The sequence below is a fragment of the Ornithorhynchus anatinus genome, chromosome X1, assembly GCF_004115215.2.
Source record: "Ornithorhynchus anatinus isolate Pmale09 chromosome X1, mOrnAna1.pri.v4, whole genome shotgun sequence".
In the NCBI taxonomy this organism is placed as follows: domain Eukaryota; kingdom Metazoa; phylum Chordata; class Mammalia; order Monotremata; family Ornithorhynchidae; genus Ornithorhynchus; species Ornithorhynchus anatinus.
In genome coordinates this window covers 13,116,833-13,139,674 of record NC_041749.1, presented here as the reverse complement: position 1 = coordinate 13,139,674, position 22,842 = coordinate 13,116,833, and the positions used below count along the sequence as shown (strand labels likewise).

At 44.5% G+C, this 22,842-nt stretch overlaps 1 protein-coding gene across 4 annotated transcripts in view; it reads right to left on the bottom strand.

Annotated features, from left to right (window-relative positions):
- Positions 1–22,842, bottom strand: part of CRIM1 (cysteine rich transmembrane BMP regulator 1) — a 209,887-nt gene that overhangs the window by 11,974 nt on the left and 175,071 nt on the right. For 2 of the 4 annotated variants that reach the window (XM_029050939.2, XM_029050938.2), the window contains exons 10-13: positions 22,126–22,247; positions 19,583–19,795; positions 15,713–15,928; positions 12,800–13,021 (exon numbers count right to left, since the gene is read on the bottom strand). In XM_029050939.2, coding sequence (XP_028906772.1) covers positions 12,800–13,021; positions 15,713–15,928; positions 19,583–19,795; positions 22,126–22,247 — 773 coding nt within the window. The remainder of the gene's footprint in view (positions 1–12,799; positions 13,022–15,712; positions 15,929–19,582; positions 19,796–22,125; positions 22,248–22,842) is intronic. The other 2 variants (XM_029050940.2, XM_029050941.2) reach the window with 2 other exon arrangements.

Genomic DNA, 22,842 nt, shown 5'->3' with positions numbered 1-22,842 from the left:
GTGGTAAAATTTCCCCTTGTAAAACAGTTCTAATGACTATCTATCCTATAACAATAATGATAATAATTTTGGTATTTGTTAAGCACTTACTATGTGCTGGGGACTGTACTAAGCACTGGGGGATACAAGCAAATTGAGCTGGACACCGTCCTTGTCCCACATGGGGCTCACAGTCTCATTCCCCATTTTACAGATGAGGTAACCGAGGCACAGAGAAATGACTTGCCCAACATCACCGAGCAGAAAAGTGGCGGAGCTGGGATTAGAACCCATGACCTTCTGACTCCCAGGCCCGTGCTGGAACCAATCAATCAATGGTATTTATTGAGTGCTTACTGGGTGTAGAGGACTATACTACGTGCTTGGAAGAGTACAATACAGAGTAGTAACCATATTAAGCGCTTGGGAGAGTACGATACAGAGTTGGTAGACATGTTTCCTGCCCACAACAAGCTTATAGTCCAGAAGCGTAGACAGACAATATAAATTAATAAATTATGGCTATATATATAAGTTCTGTGGGGCTAAGGATGGGGTGAATATCACGTACTTCCAGGGTACTGGTCCACGTGCAGAGATGACAGTTCATGAGGACAATGTTGGTATTAAGTGCTTACTATGTGTCGAGCACAGAGTGGCTCAGTGGAAAGAGCCCGGGCTTGGGAGTCAGAGGTCATGGATTCAAATCCCATCTCTGCCACTTGTCAGCTGTGTGACTACGGGCAAATCACTTAACTTCTCTGTGCCTCAGTTCCCTCATCTGTAAAATGGGGATTAAGACTGTGAGCCTCATGTGGGACAACCTAATTACCCTGTATCTACCCCAGTGCTTAGAACAGTGCTCTGCACATAGCAAGCGATTAACAAATACTAACATTACTAGTATTATGCTAAGCATTGGGACGGATACAAGGAAAACAGATCAGAGTGCCAGTCCCTCAAGGGACCGAAGAGAGTCTAAGAGAGAGAACAACTGATCTATGCTCATTATACAGGATGAGATGACTGAGGCACAGTAAGTTTACGTGATTTCTCCAAGGTCATACAGCAAACAAGTGGCAGAATTGGGATTGTTCATTCATTCAATCGTATTTATTGAGCGCTTACTGTGTGCAGAGCACTGTACTAAGCGCTTGGAATGTACGATTCGGCAACAGATAGAGATAATCCCTGCCCAACAATGGGCTCACAGTCGTAAAACCGGTTTCCATAGAACCCATGTCTTCTGACTTTCGGTACCGTGCTTTTCTCTCTAAGCAATACTGCCTCCCCATCATCAGTGTGGCCTAGTGGAACGAGTACGGGCCTGGGAGTCAGAGGACCTGGGTTCTAATCCCAGCTCAGTCACTTGTCTGCCGTGTGACCATGGGCAAGTCACTTTACTTCCCCGTGCCTCAGTTACCTTATCTGTAAAATGAGGATTAAGAGTGTGAGCCCCATGTGGACAAGAAGTGCGTCCAATCGATTACCATGTATCTTCCCCAGTGCTTAGTACACTGCTCTGCATTCACTAAGTGCTCAATAAATACGATTAATAATAATAATAATAGTAAGTGCTTAAAGTACCATAATTATTATTATCATTATTATTCCCCACCATCAGTCCCCATCTGAAATGCACGAATGCCGAAGAGTCATATATTAATTTCTTTTGCAGAGAACACTGTATTAGTAATTAATACAGATGGCAACAAGGACGAATTGAGAATCAATACTTCTCAAGGGTAGTCACTGGATTAATAAACAAAGCCAAATGGAGAAATATAAAATACAATAATCTTGGAGGGAAATCCATTAATATTTATATGAGAGTAATGGATCTGCACAATGAGGGGAAGTGGCAGAAGGGAGATTGAGATGGGGAGTTTGGGTGGGACTGCCAATACAGTGATGGTGGTGAGAGAGAGGGAGAGAGAGGGAATCTGGAGACAGAATGACACAAAGGATAGAGAGTGAACCAGTTATGGGGAACTTGACTCTATGGCCTCTTCTTGGCCCTTTTACCCAAGGAGGGAAGCCACGTGACCAAGAGGAAAGAGCACGGGCCTGGGAGTCAGAGGACATGGGTTCTAATCCCGGCTCTATCACGTATCTGCTGTGTGACCTTGGTCAAGTCACTTTATTTCTCTGTGCCTCACTTACCTCATGTGTAAAATGGGGATCGAGACTGTGAGCTCACATGGGACAGGGACTGTGTCCAATCTGATTTGCTGGTCCCCACCTCAGTGCTCAGTACAGTGCCTGACATATTGAAAGCACTTAAATACCATAATTATTATTGTTATTGGACTGTGTCCAACCCAATTATCTCATATCTACCCCAACAGTTAGAACGGTGCTTGTCAATTAATAAGCACTAAACAAATACCAAAATAATCAACATCACCCGGCCCTCTCGTTGCTTCTTCCTAAATTTCTAGGTCGATTACCCAAGGAATAGCAGAAGGTCTAGGGAAAATGGACAGAGGGGTCAACAGATCCTACTTAGTGCTATGAGCAGAGTTCTGCACCGAGGACTTGGGACAGTAGGAGGGAATTAGCAGCCGTGATCCCTGCCCTCACAGTTATCCTACTTTAGGAGGGGAGACAGAGGAACGCAAAACAGGCAGATGCTCACAGGGCAGGCACATAAATCTCTGGCAAGCCTCTAAAACGTCTGCTGCAATAACAGAGTAAATGTGCAAGTGGGAGATGCATTAATGGCTGGTGAACTGGGCCAGGGCTTGTGCCCCACCAAAATAACTGTTACTCCGGGGCCCCTCAGGAAGCGGTTTAGCTGCCGCAGCTCTTAGGAAACTGCCCAAGTCTGAGCTAATCTGGGCCACCCAGGGCAGTCACCATGTGGGTAAGCTCGTTGCAACCAGGGAATGTGCTTGTTCATTATATTGTACTTTCCCAAGTGCCTAGTAGAGCTCTGCACACGGTAAGCGCTCAATAAATACGACAGACTGACTGGCACAGGGATCACCTCATACTTGGTCGAAAGGAATTAAGACAGAAGAACCAACTTCTCTGCTAAACTAGGGGAGGAAGCAGTGTGGCTTAGTGGCAAGAGCACGGGCTTTGGAGTCAGAGGACGTGGGTTCATTCATTCATTCGTATTTACTGAGCGCTTACTGGGTGCAGTGCACTGTACTAAGCGCTTGGAATGTACAATTCGGCAACAAATAGAGACGACCCCTGCCCAACAATGGGCCCGGCTCCGCCACTTGCCTGCTGTGTGACCTTGGGCAAGCCGCTTAACTTCTCTGTGCCTCAGTTACCTCATCTGTAAAATGGGGATAAAGACTATGAGTCCCACGTGGGACAACTATATTATCTCGTATCCATCCCAGTGCTTAGAAAAGTGCGCTGGGCACATAGTAAGCACTTAATAAATAGCATAATTATTATTATTATTAGGACTTCTGGACTGTAAGCTTGTTGTGGGCAGGGAATGTGTCTATCAACTCTGTTATACTGTCCTCTCCCAAGCGCTTAGTACAGTGCTCTGCGCCCAGTGAAGTCCATAAATACTACTGGTTGATTAACTGTGGGTGGGAACGCCGGCAGGTGGTATCTGGTCTCTGGAAGGGGGTTCCCCGACAGGCCGATTTCAAGGCCGATACCAGCCGCGGCACCAACTAGGAGGCACAGGCTAAGGAGCGACTGGACTCTGGTCACGGAGCGTAGGAGGGATGCCAAAATAAAGCGGATGAAAAGGATTTCGAAGAAGGATCGACACGAAAGTCCCGTCACAAGAGTGATCCTGTCACAGGAGTGATTGATTTACCATGAAAGTCAAGGGATTTGGTGCACAGCTGCAGGGTGAGGGGATGAGTGATTGGCTGCCCTCAGCACAGGAATTCCTACTTGCAAGGACGTTTGTAAGACGAGAGTGAAGTCCTGCTCAGTCTGTAATGCTGGGTATTTTAACCAGAAAGCTTAGGCTGCTCAGGAGGATGTAAGCATCCTTGACTTCACACAGTCAGGCTTTATAGACTGGCTCATTGTTGAACGATGTCATCCAGTGAGCTTGATGCTTTCTTGACTCTCCCTCGCCCTCTCCCTTTTTGTCCCTTCTGGAAGCTAGCATTCTACCACTTCAAACGGTAATTTCTCCCCGACACCATCTTGGGGCTTGCTCCTGTCAGCTCTGCTCCTTGGCCACGTGGCCTAGTGGATAGCGCACGGGCCTGGGGATCAGAAGGACCTGGTTTCTAATCCCGGCTCCAGTCTAACTCTTCCAACTCCCTGCCTCATCGAGGCACGGGCAAAGTCAAGGGGCTTTACAGACAGGGTGAAACTGATGGCGATATAAAGTTGGCAGAACAGCACGTAGAGAGAACAAGAACCCACATATCTCTCTTCTTTCAAAGGCTCAGAATAAGTAAGATGACTGCCTGAAGCCTTCCAACATCTGAGATCTGCTAGATTTAAAGCAGTAGAATGGACTTTGCTGACTGCCCTGAGCTGAAGCATCCAAAAAGCATTTACTGGTCTGTCTAGAGATCTCAAATTAGACCAATAACGACCTTCTCAACAAACGTCCCTAAATGGTGGAAGTCAAGGCAGGATGGCAGTTGGAGACATCGACGTTCATGCCAAAGAATGGCTTCTGACCAGGGATCTGGCCACTGACTCTCAATGGAGGCAGCTATCAGAGGTTCTTGGTGGCCTTCACTAGCAGGGAGGTGAACCATTTCCACTCCCACTGGCCACCACCTGCTAGCTGGATCTGAAGCTGGGAGGGAAACGGGCTTCTTGAAGTGCAGGCTGGACATCACCGATGTCTAATCTTTACTCTCACTAAGACTTATGCCAGTGAGTTTCAAGTCCTCAGTAAATGAAACCCTGGTGAATGGAATACCAGTTTTTCTCCATCAAGGAGGCTGGTTTTACTTTCAATCTGACTGAAGTACCAAGCAGAGAAATCATACGCAAAGAGTTTATATTCTAATATATGTACCTATAGCTCTGACTGGATAAATTGATGTACTCCTGGAAGCTGAAACAAGACTCAAGTAAGGCACACCTGGAGGTGACCATCTAACCACCTGGCTCTCCGACAAAGCATGTTTATCTTTTGGACCATGTAGGATGTAGACTCAGATGGTAAGAGAGAGATGAGTCTCTAAACTTCCCATCCTTCACTTCAACAACGAAGGCAAGACCAAATTTAAGCCTTTATTAGAAATACCTGTCATAAGACAAAACATGTAACTGCATAAATTCAGTTAGTCTTTTCAAATCAATACATGCTTATTATAATAAATAATTCCTGGGCATTATATAGCAACTTGAATGAATGTCCCACTAGACTGTAAGCTCGTTAAGGGCAGGGAACATGTCCACTAATTCTGTTGTATTGCACTCTCCCAATGCTTAGTAAAGTGCTCTGCACATAATAAGCCCTCAATAGACACCAATTATTGATTGATTTTCAAGCCCTTTTCAGAGATCATTTCATGAGGCATCACACCATCCCTGTCAGGGAGGCAGGAACCGAGTTATTTGTTCCCATTTTACGAGAGGAAAAAACTCAGGCAGAGAGGTGATGAATAATTCAATCAAGGCCAAAAGGCAGTCAGGATTGGATCACGACTCTGCCAACTCACTGTCCAGTGCCTCTTTCCCTCATCTGTCCTGCTTCCCACAAGGGGTTTTCTGGTTTTATAGTCACAATAGTTTATATTCAGAGCACTGTGCAGAATAGATGCTATTCTAATCCCTGAGAGGTATTTCAAGAGATGTATAAGTCTAAATCCTAGGCCTTGAGGAGCCTACAGTCTAATGCCAATATTTAGAATTCAGTTTGCTAAGTAATTGCTCCTGGATATTCCCCTCTGTAGAGTCAAACAAGGGACCTGAGAGAATTGGGAGACCACTTGGACATCTGCACACCTAAGCTGCTTCAGATCCGTGGGTGAATTGCGTCTCTTGGCCCGCCAAGTGACAAGCCCCTCTTATATGACTGCTATTTCTGGTGAACATTTGGTAGGAGAGGCATCAAACCCCCCTCCTCTCCTGACAGTTCTGAAAACCTCTCTACTGTTTTCTGAGGGCAGATTTAACCCAAATGTACCACACTGGGGGAGAGGATTTTCTTTTATGGAATTTGTTAAGCGCTTACCATGTGCCAGGCACTGTACTAAGTGCTCAGGTAGATGTAAACTAAGCAGGTCAGACTGGATCCATGTCCCACAAGGGGCTCACAGTCTTAATTTCCATTTTGCAGATGAGGAGATTGAGGCACAGATAAGTTAAGTGACTTGCCTCCTCATGGGCAAAATGGGGTCTCAACGCCTGTTCTCCCTCCTACTTAGGGTGTGAGTTCCATGTGGGACCTGATCATTCCATTTAATACATTGTTTGGCACATAGTAAATGCTTAACAAACATCACAATTATTATTATCATCATTACCATTACTATCAGGTTGGAGGTTTAGATCATATTTTTACGGTAATGCGAAGAGATCAACTGCTCTACTTTGTTAGCAGCCAAATGTACCCTGATAAGTTCTAAAGACACTGACTGAAAATTAACCAACCACCTGGTAATATGGATCCACATCCCTCCAGTCAATCCATAATAATAATAGAATTGTAGTATTTGTTAAATGCTTACTATGTGTCAAGCACTGTTCTAAGTGCTGGGGAAGATACAGGATATCAGAACCATCCCTGTTCCACAAAGGGCTCACAATCAATCAATGTTACTTATTGAGTACTTACTGTAAGCAACACACTGTACTAAGTGCCTGGCATAGTAATAATAATAATTATGGCATTTGTTAAACACTATGTACCAGGCACTGTACTAAGCACTGGGGCCAAATGGGTTGGATACAGACCTTATCCCACATGGGGCTCACAGTCTTAATCCCCATTTTCCAGATGAGGGAACTGAGGCCCAGAGAAGTGAAGAGACTTGCCCAAAGTCACAGAGCAGACAAGTGGTGGAGCTGAGATTAGAACCCACGACCTTCTGACTCCCAGGCCCGTGGTCTATCGACTATGCCATGCTGCTTCTCAATGCAACAGACTTGGTAGGTGTGATTCCCTACCCTCACGGACAGGTGTGGAAGGCCTCTTCCGTAGACTGAAAATGACAACAAAATGCTTGTGGGCAGGGAACATGTCTACCACCTCTGTTGCACTGTACTCTCCCAAGTGCTTAAGTCAGTGCTCTGCACCCAAGAAACACTCAATATACCACTGATTAACTGACTGATTTACTTTAGACCCTGCTCCAGTCAAGGGGAATGAAGATGAGCTCCTGCCACAGATGACAGACAGAATGACAAGATAACGTGGAAGACTTCTTTTCCTTCACATCTGGGACCAAACCTGGGAGCTTCATTCATTCATTCACATTTATTGAATGCTTACTGTGTGCAAAACACTGTACTAAGCACTTGGGAGAGTACAATATAACAACGAACACATTCCCGCCCACAGTGAGCTCATGGTCTAGAGGGGGAGACAGGCATTAATATAAATAAATTACACATATATACAGATATATACATATGTGCTGTGGGGATGGGAGGGAGGATAAATGGAGGAGGAAGTAAAAGCAGAGCAGAAGGGAGTGGGAGAAGAGGAGAGGAGGGCTCAGTCGGGGAAGGCTTCTTGGAGATGTGATTTCAATAAGGTTTTGAGGTGGAGAGAGCAATTATCTGTCTGATATGAGGAGGGAGGGCATTCCAGGACCGAGATAGGATGTGGGCAAGAGGTCGGCGGGCAGACAGGAGAGATGGAGGTACAGAGAAAAGGTTAGAATTAGAAGGTTAGAATGCGGGCTGGGTTGTAGTAGGAGAGTAGCGAGGTGAGGTAGGAGACGGTAAGGTGATTAAGTGCTTTAAAGCCAATGGTGAGGAGTTTTTGTTTGACGGGGAGGTGGATGGGCAACCGTTGGAGTTTTGAAGAACTAGAGTCGCTCAGGACGGAAACTAGTCCCAGCCAAGAGATTCAATCCCTGAACTGACAGTGGCTTCTCAGCTTAGGTCCAGGGACTGATTTAATAACGAAGACTGTGGTATTTGTTAAGGGCTGGCTACAAGATAATCACATCACATACAGCTCCTGTCTGTCCCACTTTGAGATTTGCAGGCTGAAATTCACTCCCTAAAACCGAAGCACCCGACAGAATCAGAGAGTATTTCCTGGAGAAGAGCTTACACAATAAGAACACTTGGCACAACCAAAATGTTATTGTTATTACTGGGTCCGACACTCAGCCATATTTGAGTTTTGGGACCTTTGGGTGATTTAAAAAGCATTTAGATGATGAATTGGGCTAATTCACACCCACACAAGTGCACTTCTGTTAAACACCAAATTGGGCAAATTTTTCAGTGGGAAAAAACCCTCCAATGAAAGCCTTTTCATCACAAATAATATGTCATTTATTTTTACAAGCACATTCTAATCTAATTGTTTAGTTAGACTTAGGAAACTAACTGCAGTTCAGTTTGAAAATCTTAACACTGGTCTCCAGCACTTCCCTGGTCTTTGTCTTTCGTGAGATGCTATTTTGGGAGCGAATGATTTGATCTGTCATTAACTAAATGAAAATCCACTGTGTAAACAATTCCCGTAAGAGAAATAGGAAGGAGAGATGTCTGGCTAAGCACGTGAATAAGGTGCTCCCGTTACCTCTCGTGGGGGAAAAAACTGCTGATTATTATTCAGTGGCAGGGCTGCTGCCTACTGTGTGTTTTATCTCTTGGGACAGTACTGAAAGAGCTTCATTGTATTTTCGAGAAAGCTAGGCTAGACATGAGGGAAAAACAACTCTGAAAATGCAATTTACCTATTACTTTGATTTTGATGTACACCCCCTCCCCAGGAGGACATTTGGTGTAGCCCATTCTTTTAAATTTGCTAAACATAATGCCAAAGAAATCCCTCATGAAATATTCTTTGACAGTTTCTGAGGATGACCCCGGGGCCTTTAATAATAATAATAATAATAATAATAATGATAATAGTAATAGTAATTGTGGTATTTGTTACTATGTGCTAGGCACTGCACTAAGTGCCACGGTGGATATAAGTAAATCATGTTGGACACACACCCTGTCCCCGTGGGGCGCACAGTCTCAATCTCATTTCAAGGTAACTGAGGTACACAGAAGTAAATAGACTTGCCCAAAGTCGCAGAGCAGACAAGTGGCAGAGCCGGGATTAGAACCCATGACCTTCAATATATGTGACGAGCACAAAAACCCAACCACTTCGACAAGCGTTCAGTTTAACCCAAAGATGATGGACCCTCGTGACTTTGAGGATGTTTGATTCATGTGAGAATTCCTGTGGGGATATGGGTGAAGTAGTCATTGTTTCTCAAGATCAAAGAAGAGGAGGAAAATGTTCATTTATTTTGTTCCCTGCTACTAAAATGATTCATTTATACCCATTCCTTGGCAGTTTTTTTGCTTCTCCTTGATTAATTGATTGAGATTAATAGCTTCATATTTTACTTAGACTACTGAATAACCATTTTCAAGCTCAACAGCATCCTGAAGAGAAGCCCAGCACAACTGACTAGGTGGGGCTAGATCTTTGCTTAATGGAAAAGTTCCGCGTAAACAACCTCTGTTAATCAGTTGGCCAACGGAATTGAAGAAAATCAATTTACAGTGTCCTACCCCACTGATGAGCTCCCTGCTGGCATAAGTCACTTCAAATAGCTGGATTTGACAGTTTGGTATTACATACTCTGGGCCTTAAAACAAGTGATGGATAAGGCATCTTTTTAATAACTAAACTGTGGCTCTCTACTGCACCAAAAAGGGATACTGTGCTCAAAAAAACCTCAGACCAATGTCACTCCTAGGTCACCTCTATAAATTCTCTACTGCAATCACTCTCAACTGTCTCCCTTCCCACGTCAATGAATTATATCGAAAGTGGGTCCATAATGCCATTTCCACTGGGGAGTGGCTGTGCTATTAAGCGATTCCCTCTTGCTTCCTTCACTCTCCTTTCCTTGCCTAAGATTCTGTGGGCAAAATGTAACAATAATAAAATAATAACAACAATATTGGTATTTATTAAGCAGTTACTATGTACCAAGCACTGTACAAGGCACTGGGGTAGATACAAGATAATCAGGTCTTACATGAGGTTCATATTTTAAGTATAAAGGAGAACATGTACTGAACCTCCATTCTACAGAAGAGGGAACTGAGGCATCGAGAAGGGAAGTGACTTGCCCAAGGCCACAGAAAGACAAATGATGGAGCTGGATTTCGAACCCAGGTCCTCTGACTCCCAGGCCTGAGCTTTTTCCATTAAGCCATGCTGCTTCACTGGGTATCACAGGCAGCTTGCAGTGGCGGCACAGGTTTCTAGACCTGTAGTTGAAGCTCCCTCTGGGAGCTTGGCACTTGCTGCACCCGCTTTTCACTCATTCAACTGTATTTATTGAGCGCTTACTATGTGCAAAGCACAGTACTCAGTACTTGGGAGAGTACAACATAAGACAGACAAATTCCTGCCCACAATGAGCTCAGAGTCTAGAGGGGGAGATCTAGAGGGGGAGACACAGATTAATAAAAATAAATAGATCAATTACAGATATACAGAGATCCTAAGTACAGTCCCTTTAGCAAGCAATTAGATTTACTAAGTACTTACTGAGTGCAGGGCACTGTACTAAGCACTTGAGAGAGTACGCTACAATAGAGTTGGTAAATCTGTTCCCTGCCCACAAAGAGCTAGGTCAGGACCCATTAATATACATAACATCCTAAGGGCACCACCAACTTCCCTCCCCCCGCCAATAAGGAGAGGAATCTAACCTTCCTCTAGACAGTAAGCTCCTTGTGGGTAGAAATACGTCTACCAATTCTGTTGTACTCTCCCAAGTGCTGTGCATATAGTTAGCACTTAATAAATATCATACCTGATTGACTGATAAAGAGGAAGGTGCAGCAGATGAATGAGGTGGTCCTTAAATCAAGCCCAGCTGATACAGAAGGGTCAGAAAACTAAGAGCAGGAATGGGAAGTCAGATCGGCACTGACTGCAGTGCAGAAAGAAACATTCCCGAGACCCAAGTTGAGTCAGCATGTTCCTGATCACTTTTGTCTTTCTCGGGGTGATGGGTAGGTTGTGAAGCAGGTGTGCACCTGCGTGTGCCTGGCTGGCAGGCTGTGACCTGGTAATTGTCTGTGTGGGTTGCTAATTTAGCACAAGAAATAAACCTTTTCTTTAATGAGCTCCTACACGGCTGCCAGGCTGCTGGGGTTTACCCTGTACGAGTTTGGTGGCAAAACTGCCCAGTCAGTTACGGACAAAAGTCCTTCAAGATCCTTGAAGCCTGCTTGCAATAAACAAACACCGTGAGAGAAAAATATATTGCTTCATGAGAAATTCTAGAAAACCAAAAAAAGGAGCCATGATGTCAGAGTCTTTCCACAGAGGCGGAATTCCCACTAGGATACTTTCGGTTCATGGCATTTATTGAGCACTTTGAGTGTGCAGAGCACTGTACTAAGCACCAACAAGGCTCAGTTGGATGGAAGAGTTTGGGATCAGATGCCACAAAATACTGAGGATGTATTCCACTCCCAAATCCAATAGCTCGAACCACGAGCAGTGACAATTCTCTGTCAGACTGCGGCCCACCCGGCCCTGTATTCTGGCAGTGACATCCCAGGATGTTGGGAGATACTGTGTGATGAATGGCCACTGCTGGATATCTTTAGTCATGGTTATAAACCAAGGACTTGCATCTGAGTCCTCGTTGCAATGGTGAACGAAACGGGCCTCTGCCTAGAATGTACGTATGAAGAACCAGAGACTTCAAAAGGCCAGGATATGTAGAAGTTTACTTAGGGATTAGAGCAATCATCCAAAACATTTCCTAGCCACCTAGCAATTCTACTACAATCTAAGGTACTCAGTAGTCTGTTCTATGCTCATTTGGGAAAGAATCCAGTTATGCCATGATGATCCTACCTTACTTCACTTAACCTTTACCAGCAGACACTGGTTTTGCTTGTCTGATAAACCGGGCTGAGATAAAGCAGATAAGATTCTTGAGAGTATGGGTGCTTTTTATCTTCTATTACAGCTCGCACATGCCTAGGTTTTCACCCGGGTGGCAGGGAAAATTTTACTGCTCCTTCCAGATTTCCCGGCCACCTAAGCCTCTGAAATAATACCACACCTCAATGGAGAAGGTCTGGAGCGCATGAAAGACTGGATAGAGACCGGATGCCCGGACGACCAGGGAACAAAATGCAGCAACTTTCAGCTTTTCTGTATTTAGTACTGAACTTGAGAACACTAAGGGAAAGTTACACGAAGGCCATATGAGAGAGAGAACGAGAGAGAGAATGAGAGAGAGAGAGAGGTGTCAGATATCCATTTCTAGACCCTCCAGGACAATGAAGACGAGAATCAGGCTATCAGTCAGATCAAATTTTCTGCCAGTGGCCAATACTGTCCCACATACATTGTCAACAGTCAGTTCCTGGAAGATGAGACAACAATTTGGCTTCGATCCTGGCTGCAGGAAAAGAACTAATCAAAGATGAAAAAGGGCATTCTGGTTCCTGAAAGAAGAATCCAAGCAGAAAGCAAGAGCCCCTGGCTACCATGAAATTCTAAGTGTTCTGGCAAGCTCTGATTCCTTATCTCTTCCCCTGCCCAGCAGAGCCACCTTTTCAGTCCCACTGATCTGGGTATCAGCCCGATGAACCGATTTCTCTGTCAGAAATAGTCAAACCAGCCAGAGAGATTTCCACTGATGGATTTCCATGAAGTCCTAGCAAAGATTAATTTTTTTTTCACTTGGCTTACCTATGCAGTAGGGACAACACTGGCCCTTTCTCAAGACAGGTCTCTCACACGAGGCTGGTGGGCAAGACTCAGAATAACAGCTAATCATGCCATCCATGCATATGCAGCTGGTGCAAACATCAGGTTTCCAGGACTCTGCTGCCAGGAAAATGTCCCCTTCATCATTTTTGCAGTAACTAGGCATGCTCTCATTATTTGAAGAGGAAGGCTGAAGAGGTTCATCTGGAAAATTGAATACACACGTCAGCGGGAAAAACAAGATGATATAGTCCACTAATTGTTCAGTCTTCACCCTGACTTCAGTATTGAGGGTTGTAAAAAAAAAAAAATCATTTTCAGTGCTGGGATTTCTTGGTGCCCATATCACAGGCTGGATCCAGGTTGGCTCAAAGGTTCGAATAAAAGAGATGAGCATTTCAAAGCATCTTGAAAATCATCAGATTCACCAGAAGAATCTGTGTCCACATTTCCCAGAGTTGAGCTAGGTGACTCATCAGCTGAAGGAAAAATGATCTTGGAAAGGTGCAAAGCAAGAGAAGAAACTATAAACCTAGTGCAGTACTACACGGCCTTGAAAGAGATGCTTAAATAATGTACTCCATTTGGTTCCCTTCCTTAATGAAAATAGGCCCCTAAGCAGTATCAACTGAAGATTTCAGGAAATCCTCAATGGCAGGTCAAAGTTGAAATGGCACAAAGATGTTTAACACAGGACTGTGTACCGCAAAGTGTCTCTGCCTGGAAAAGAATCATGTTCTGAATGGATCACTTCTTGTGGGGGAGGGGTAAGAAACCATGTCTGGTCACCATCTCTCCCCTAAGAGTCCAGGAATAATGATGATTATTCCTAAACCCAAATTTCCAGAGCAACGAGAAATCGATTCTTTAGAGCCTAGTGAATAGCCACCAACAATTTCCATGCACATTTGATTCTCATCTATATCTATAAGCCTCACCTAAAGGAACTGATTCAGCTAACGACCCAGCTTAATTTCCTCAATGATGCTAATATGCCTTTTCTTCGACTTATACAGCCACCAGAACAAACAGACCTCCACACTCGGTGGAATTGGAAAATACATTCTTTTGAGGGCAAGGACACCCACTTCTTTTGTGTGCTTTCTGAAGGCCAGGAACAGATTCCCTGTAACACCCGTGATCTCAAAGGATAATCAAAACCTCACAGTCTCTAGCCCTGAGAGAAGTAAATAGCTTTACCAAGGCCACCACTGGGTCCCGGGTTTATTTCACGCTCAGGCTTAAAGTGGGATCGAAAAGGGTTGAGCATTGTCGGATGAAAATTCTCTCACACTGCCACCCTCATGGATGGCGGGACCAACCATTGCCAAATCTGTTTTCTTGGGGAGAGACTTGACCATCACTTTATGAGCACTGGTTGCACTTTTCTTCCTTCTCTATCCTTGCCATCATCAAACACTGTAACTCCCAGTTGAGCTCCACCAGCCAAGAGGACAAGACCCACTCAGACCCTACATCTCTAGACAAGTCCTGAGGGATTCCTAGGTTCTGGAAAAAGCAGAGGTGATAGTGGAAGACAGTAAGGAACGATGGAGTTAAGCTGCAGAGTGATAAAAGAATTACTGACTGAAAGATAAGGGCTTTCAAAACGGCAGCAGAGCTCAAGGAAGCAGATGACACAATCATTAGTAGTAGAACAAGCGATGGAGTTGGGCCCAAAACAGGTTCCCATGATGTCACCGAGCAAATGTCACTTTACAGAAGTTCATTACTAAAACTGCTGTCTATCTGCACCATTCTTCATTCCTTTCTCAGCTCTTCTAGCCTCCTTTTCTCCATGTTCTGCCTTAATCTACTTCCTCCTTTTTTTTTTAATTTGTCATTGTGTCTTTTGTTTTTCACTTGGCTTAACTCTCTTCTCTTCTTTCCCAATTCTCCATGTTTCACTGCTTCCCCCCAAACGAAAAATGAATAAAAGGAAAATACGATTTCAAAAAAACTCCAGAGGAAGTAGCCAGGCCTGGGTAATCTCCTCTCTGCTAATGTAAGCAGCAGCAGCAGCAGCAGCAGCAGCAGCAGCAGCAGCATCCAATGGATCAGAGTTCACATTCAAGGCTTACATGACCAAAATGACAACAATAGCATTCGTGTGGAGTTAGTCTCTGAGTTGTCCAAATTACTGCGCAGGCTTCACATGGTTAATGACCAAAATACTCCTGTGACCTTGGGAGAGGGCAGAAATGATCCCCAATGAAGAGACACCCTTAACATGTCTCTCCATCTGCCCTCCTCCACCTGTTTTCATCTTTGAAGAGTAGAGTCAGATTACCTCCAAGGGTTTCAATGCAGTGGAAAGAGTGCAGGCCTGGGAGTCAGAGGACCTGGGTTCTAGGCCCTGCCCTGGCAACTGCCTGCTGGGTGACCTTGGAGGAGTCATTAACTTCTCTGTGCCTCAGTTTCTTCACATGTAAAATGGGGATTCAAAACCTGTCCTCCCTCCTACTCAGACTGTGAGTCCTATATGGGATAGCGACTGTGTCTGACCTGAATAGGTTGTATCTACTCCAGCACTTAGAACGGTCCTTGATACATAGTAGGCGTTTAACACATAGTATTATTATTATTATTGCTCCATCCAAAATTAATAGAGAAGATGTGTTCACTGTTATATGACCAAGGTTGGGCAAGCCCAAATGTCACCCCAGGGCACTTGTGTAATTAGGATGGCATCAATATAGGGGATGCAAGTAAGAGTAAAAATCACCAGTCCTGCCACTGCTATTCGTCTTCCTGGTCCATCCTCTCTACGAATTAACTCGACCTCTACTTGATATCCCCATTTGATCTAGCCAAACTCAATAGGATCCAAAACTCATTAGAGATGAATGGCTTCATCTCCTAGGATCCCCCAGGAAGAGAGAAAGACGGGATTACCTGAACACTGAGGGCAGCAGGAGTCCTGGGTGCGGGAGGGATTTTGGCAGAGTAGAGGCGGGCAGACTTCGGTTTCACAGAGAACACGCCCGCTGTGGCATGTACACTGGGTGCAGGAGTCGATATTCCAGGTTTCTCCTTCCACAAAGTACTCTCCTCCAGGCGCGTGGCATATGGACGTACTGCTGAGCTCTGGCTTTTGGACAATCAGGTCATCTAGGAAAGAAGAAATAAAATCAAAATGATGCCAGTTAGGGCGCTCGTAGGTTATCCGAATCAGCTCTTGGAGAACCTGGAGCAGATCGGCTTATGGATCGCTGGTCTAGAGAAGCAACAAAGCATTTCAATCCTCCTTCAGCCCCCTTCAGGAATCAATATCCCGTTGATGTGATTAACTTCTTTGGATTCAGAGAAAAAATGGAAGGAGAAGCATAAATGGAACTATTCCTAACAAGCATCTTATACAGCACTATATAGTCCCGTCACCCTGAGGGATGGGTTGTGGCAAACCATTGGAGAATTAATGTTATAGGTAATAACTTCTCCAAAGAGGGTTCTATTGATCGGTTATTTGCAGTGATTCACAGGATTTACAGCGGGGTAATCAGATGACTTGGCTGCTGATAAATTTCCCAGATTAAACAAGGTTGCAAATTGTCAGGCCTTGTACATTGCTCTCTGCATGTCATTACATTTCTAGGAGCACAGATACTGTTTAGCTCGGAAATAAGCTGGGTCAGTAAGTAGGCCACACCGAGATCTTGCCTAACTGCCGCATAATGGACAAGACTGCTTGTAAAATCAACAGTCAAGATGTACCACAGACTAGGAATTTCCCCTGTACCATCATCAAGAGAAGTGAAAATTGAGAGGTTGCTGACATCTGAGGAGAGGGGATTTTAGTCTCTGGGATAGAAATGAGATGCTGATGACAAAGAGGGAGTTGAGAAGTTAGGAGTGAGATGAGAAGGAAAGGAGTTTTGAGGTTCCTGGGGAAGTTGAAATATAATGGGAGAGATGGCTTTGACAGGTGTCCATGGCATTCAAGGACATGGCGAACACCAAGAGGGTGTCAGCTTTGTTTGGAACGAAGGAATGGGGGATGGGAGGGAGAGGAGAGGCATCATGGCTAAATCCCGGCATTCAGGGGAGAACACCTTATGCTCATGATTCAGGCAACTGTCAGAAAGCTCAATTCTGCTCCCAGCTTTCCACGCCTTAATCCATATTCCAAAGAAGTGGGTTTGAGGTGTTCGAGAGTTGAACGTGAAAGACCAACAAAAGAACCAGTCTCGGAACTGGGACTAAATTTCCTCTTTGTGGCCAATCGATCAGTCAATAGTACTTATGGAATGCTTTACGTGTGCAGGCGCTGATTTAGCTGAATGCAAGCGGTCTAATGATGGTCACATCCATGTCTATCTTGGTACATTATCACAGGAGGCCAAAGCTAAGTGATGCAGATGTCTGGCAGATCTAGAGTGTAAGGAAAGGAAGGCAATTCTTCTCATTGCCCAAGAGCTAGTGAGGAAACAGGTACAATCAAATCTGACTGGTGCAGAGGGAGGAGGAAAGCTGGAAAGTTATGTACCCAGCAGTCCACTCTTTGGTAGGAAACAAGAGAGATTGAGACTAGGGCCACCTGACTGCTTCCAGAGGAAGACTTGAAAAAAAATTCCCATCTCCAGAAAACTCAACTGCTTAGTGGCAGCCGCTCCCAAACCCAGATACAAAGTGGGGAGGCACAGTCACAGGAATAAAGAGAAGTCGGCACTGCTAGAGTCCTTACCTTTCTAACCCTTTCCCCTATGCCACTTGGTTCAGGACAAAATACGAAAGGGAGCTGAGAGAGAGAAGAGAGGGCTACGGAAGATAAACCGAAAGAAAGAGGGTATGAAAGAGGAAGGAAACCTGAGAGAAAATATCAGAGGGTGAAGCTGAGGTCGAACACGAGGAGTATTCCAGAGACGAAACTCTCCAGGAGTGGGTGGGAGGAAGGAAGACAGGATATTGGCTGACTCTGGAAGGGGAAAAGGATTAATTGCTCTGTTCCATCAGGGACCACAGTAAAAGACCGACAGCTTAAATCCTCCAAAGGATGATATTTAGAATTACCATTTGTGAATTTACAAGTTTAATCCATCAATTTAGCCATCCTTGGTGAAGAATATACTTGCACATATCAGAAGTGACGTATTAAAAAAAAATTTTCCTTACAATTAGCTTACAAAATTTCTACAGAGATCTGAAAAAAAAAGCAACAATAATAGATTCAAGCTTCTAATCCTTAGGGTTCTCTATAGGGGTATGGTTCTTGAAATTATCAGCTATTTAGATTCCAACAAGATTCATACCAGAACACTGACTCACTAGTGGGAATTTGTTATGCATATGTACCAGTGGAAAAAATGATGCCATAAAAAATGAGTCCTTAATTCAATAGTAGGAAGTTAGCACTTATGTACATATCCATAATTTATTTAATAATATTAATGCCTGTCTCCTTCTCTAAATCTTAAGATCCTTGTGGGCACAGACTATGCCTTCCAACTCTGCTAAATTGTAGCTCCGAAGCACTTAGTACAGTACTATGTACACAGTAAGTGTTCAATAAATACGATGACTGATGGACCGATTTAGCCTAATGACTACAAGCACGACAACGGGAGAAAGGTGGCCTGGATTTCTCAATCTGGCTTCTCCACTGATTAACTGGGTGACCAAAGATTATTCACTAACCTACCTGTGCCTCATATTTTCTACCTGCAAAAGGGGGATAACACCACCGGCTCCTCCCTACCTCACAGGGATTTTTGGGAACAAATGAGATAATCTATGGGAAACGATATGGAACTCTTGGGAAGAAACGCTTTACGACCCCAGAGTTTTTACACACCTGTTGTCTTCTCTTTGGAGTTTGTTTTTGGTTGTTATTTTGTCCTCACATTAAAATATTCTAGACTGTCTAGGAAATTAATAAGCCAAGATATACACTGTTTATTTGGGATATAAACCATTGCTTCTCATATAAATATATCGTGTAAATGGTTAGACCACAAATCCAGGGAGGGATTTGCAGCCAGAGTTGCAGCCTTCTATTGGGGGAGACCCAGGGGTCAATGCCAGGGGTGAGGAGGGGAGAGAGAAACCAGGGGGGCTGCACTCTCTGTTCCTCATACCAACACCATCGCCCATTATGCTGAGTGGGTATCAGAAGAGGGACGCCAGGCTCCAAAGAGAGGCAGGTGAGGTGAGCAGAGAGTGCTGATAAATCCCTTGGAATTCTTCTTGCTGGAATTTCACTTCAGAATATTGACCAAGTCTCTAAATTCATCCACTATCCTACTCCCTAAACAAATGAAACTCAGTCCACTCAGCCCCCCCATTCCAGCCACACGAATGACACTGATATTGGTGTTTTTTTACATAACAGTCATAATAATGGTATTTGTTAAGCGCTTACTATGTGCTAAGCGCCGTTCTAAGCGCTGTAGTAGATAGAAAGTTAATCAGATTGCCCCACGTGGAGGTCACAGTCTTAATCCCCATTTTACAGATGAGGTAACTGAGGCACGGAGAAATTAAGTGGCTTGCCCAGTGTAGGCACACACAGTCCTCTTCCTCAGGGGTTCAGCATCCCAAACATTTAATTGGAGGAAAATTTCTGAAATTCATGTAGTAGCATTTTCCAGTCTGAGTCATCGTTCTTGTCTTCAGCTATGTGTTTCGCCAGAAGCCTCTCTATTGTTGGTCAGAAGATAATCTTCCCTTTGACACAACAAAGTAGGCCGGGACACTGGGAAACGGCAGGGGCAGTGGGAATTTCCTTTCTCACAAAATGGAGAGTGGAACAACTTCCCCGGAATTTACCTGAACAAGACGGACAACACTGTCCGGAGTGAATGGTGGGGTTGCTGCAGCCTGGGACCGGACAGGTGATCAAGGCGCACATCTCCCGTCCATTGTGGCAGTAGCACTCGCGGCAACCGTCGTGCCAGCTCTCCTCGTTTTTGTGGTGGCGGCCATCCATAGAGAGGCAGGTGCCAGTCTGAACCGGTGGGCCTGCTGAAGAAGTTGGGGTCTCTGGATAAAATGCGAAAAGGGTGTTGCTTTGGAAAGAGGTCAGGTTATGTTATGTTTTATTTTAGTCTGACACAGCGCCATGGCTTCCTTGAGGAGCTGATGGGCAGGTGAGCTCTCTGGACACTGGAAAATAATGGCCGCATGACAATAATAATTACGGTATTTGTTAAGCGCTATGTACCAGGCACTGTACTAAGCGCTTCAGTGGATACAAGCAAATCACGTTGGACACAGTCCCTGTCCCAAGCGGGGCTCACGGTCTCAATCCCCATTTTACGGATGAGGTAACTGAGGAACAGAGGAGTGGAGTGATTTGCCCAAGTTTACACAGCAGACCAAAGGCGGACCCGGGATTAGAACCCAGGGCCTTAGTACAGTGCTCTGAATACAGTAAGCCACTAGTAAATACCATTACTACTCCTACTCCTATTACTGTTTCTACCAGCCCCCCAGAAGTGAACACGGAAAGAGCAGACTGCCTAAAGTTACATCCCTCCCTTCCCCACAGCCAACAACTTTGCCAATTGAAACCAAAAATAGCAAATATCGGAGTCTCATATGTTTTGGGGGGGGAGAGTGAGGGAGGTCTGGTATGACCAACATTACAGGGCTATTTATTTATTTAATGTCTGTCGCCCCCTTCTAGAGGTGAGCTCGTCATGGGCCGGGGATCTGTCTGTTGTGGTATCGTACTCTCCCAAGAGCTTAGTTCAGCGGTTTGCACACAGTGCTCAATAAATACGGATGAATGAATGAATGAAAGGATCACACTGGCATCTAAAACTCCTCATTTTAGAGCGCTGCTGTTCCTAGGGAGTCTGACATGGTTGCCAGAGGCCGGGGCAGCAGCACAACGCCAATGACCACTCCATTCATGGGAGAAAAAAGATCTCAGGGTGGCAATTGGAAGGGCAGAGGGGGTTGTCTGCCAGATGGCATGAAAACACAAATGGCCTCTCCCCTCCTTTTCTCCAAGGGCGGGCGCATTCACTTGTTCTTTAATTAACATGGCTGCACCCTCTGCAATTAGTTCATCTCCAAGGATGTAGCATGACGCGGGAAAGAGACTGATGACCGTGTCAGCATTCCCCTTGCGTTCCTTAACCAACCATCTGGGAGCTCCTGAAGGAATAACGAATGTTTGTTTGCAGTGTGATTTGTGGGGAATCCCCGAATTTGCAAGAGGAATATTCCAGACTGCAATTATCCAGGAGAATTAAGGCAGAAGAGCTAAGAAAGAGGACCAGGAGCACAGACATTAGTCCGATAAAAGCATTTGCTTGTTCACTTTTATTCTGTACTCCACTATAAGATGATTTTACTGGAATGTATTCGGTTCTGCAGACAGGAAAAGGGTGTTTTGCAATGCTTCTGCTGCAAAAAGGATGCTTGTTTTAATGGAGGGAGGAACCAAGAGAAGCAGCATGGCCTAGTGAATACGACATGGGCCTGGGAATCAGAAGGATCTGGGTTCTAATCCCAGATCCACCACTTGTCTGCTATGTGACCTTGGACAAATCACTTCACTTCTCTGTATTTCAGTTACCTCATTTGTAAAATGGAGATTAAGACTGTGAGCCCTAGGTGGAACATGGACGGTGTCCAACTTGATTAGCTTTTTATCTACACCAGCGCGTAGTACAGTGTCTAACGCACAGTAAGAGCTTACAAATGCCATTAAAAAAAAAATCAATGAGAAGAGTTCATTAACGCAATACACTTTCCCATGTCAATTTCTGAGGTCCTTGTAGCTCTGACATTATGTCTTATTTTAGTTTGACATAGTGTCATGGCTTCCTAGAGGATCTGGCAGGCAGGGGAGCTCTCTGGTCAATGGAAAATAATAGCTGCATGATAACAATAATAATAACAATGATCATATTTGGTATAATAATAAACATGGTATGGTATTTGACAAATTTATGAAGGAGCCTGCAAACTGCTAGATTATACCTTTAAGGGCAGGGATCGCATCTACCAACTCTATTGCATTATACCCTCCAAAGTGGTTAGAACAGTGTGGCCCTGTGGAAAGAGCCTGGGCTTTGGAGTCAGAGGTCATGGGTTCGACTCCCGGCTCTGCCACTTGTCAGCTGTGTGACTGTGGGCAAGTCACTTAACTTCTCTGTACCTCAGTTACCTCATCTGTAAAATGGGGATTAACTGTGAGCCTCACGTTGGACAACCTGATTACCCTGTATCTACCCTAGCGCTTAGAACAATGCTCTGCACATAGTAAGCGCTTAATAAATACCAACATTATTATTACATAGTAAACACTCAATAATTACCACTGATTGGTTGATGAAGAAGAACCCATTGACACTCACCTCGGCACTTGCACATCGGGCAACCATGGCTATCCAGCTGGAGGCCCGCTGGACACACTTTACTGCAGGGTAGCTCTGGGCATTTCTGACAGCGGCAGAGGTCACAGCCGTGCTTGCTCTTCCTAGAAGATTGTAAAAGAGCCCCAAATCATTTTTGTTGTGCTAATTAAAAGTCTTTTCAACCTTGAGGCACCCAGAGGACTAAAGGAAATTTTAATTGGGGAAGTTCAAACAACAAAACACCCTTTGAACTTATATTATAATTGGCAATGCCATTTCTACTCATTTTTTTAATGGAAAGAAAAAGGATACATTCAAAAATTAGTTAACGGGGATGAGGGAGAGGCTATTATCAAATATACTTCCTGGGAACAACACTAGAAATCACATTTCTTTCAAGGCCAGTGATATTTACCAGGAATTTTTTTTTTAAAGCCAACCAACCATACCAACTAGTCCTAGTTTTCTGACTGATGAGCTGTTGGAGGAATGGTGGTTTCCTTAACATCCTTCTTAATGACAATTAAAAGTATCAGCAAACATCCTTAACTTTCCTTCTCATAATCTACTAAGGTCATCTTGCCCATGAACTTCCCCAAACCACTTCTGAACCTACTCATATGTGCTAAGGCCAGCATAACTTCCTGTGAATTTGGATGCCATAGGATTACCACAAACTGTGAAGAAATTGTTCCCTATTTGTTTCAAAGTTGTCGG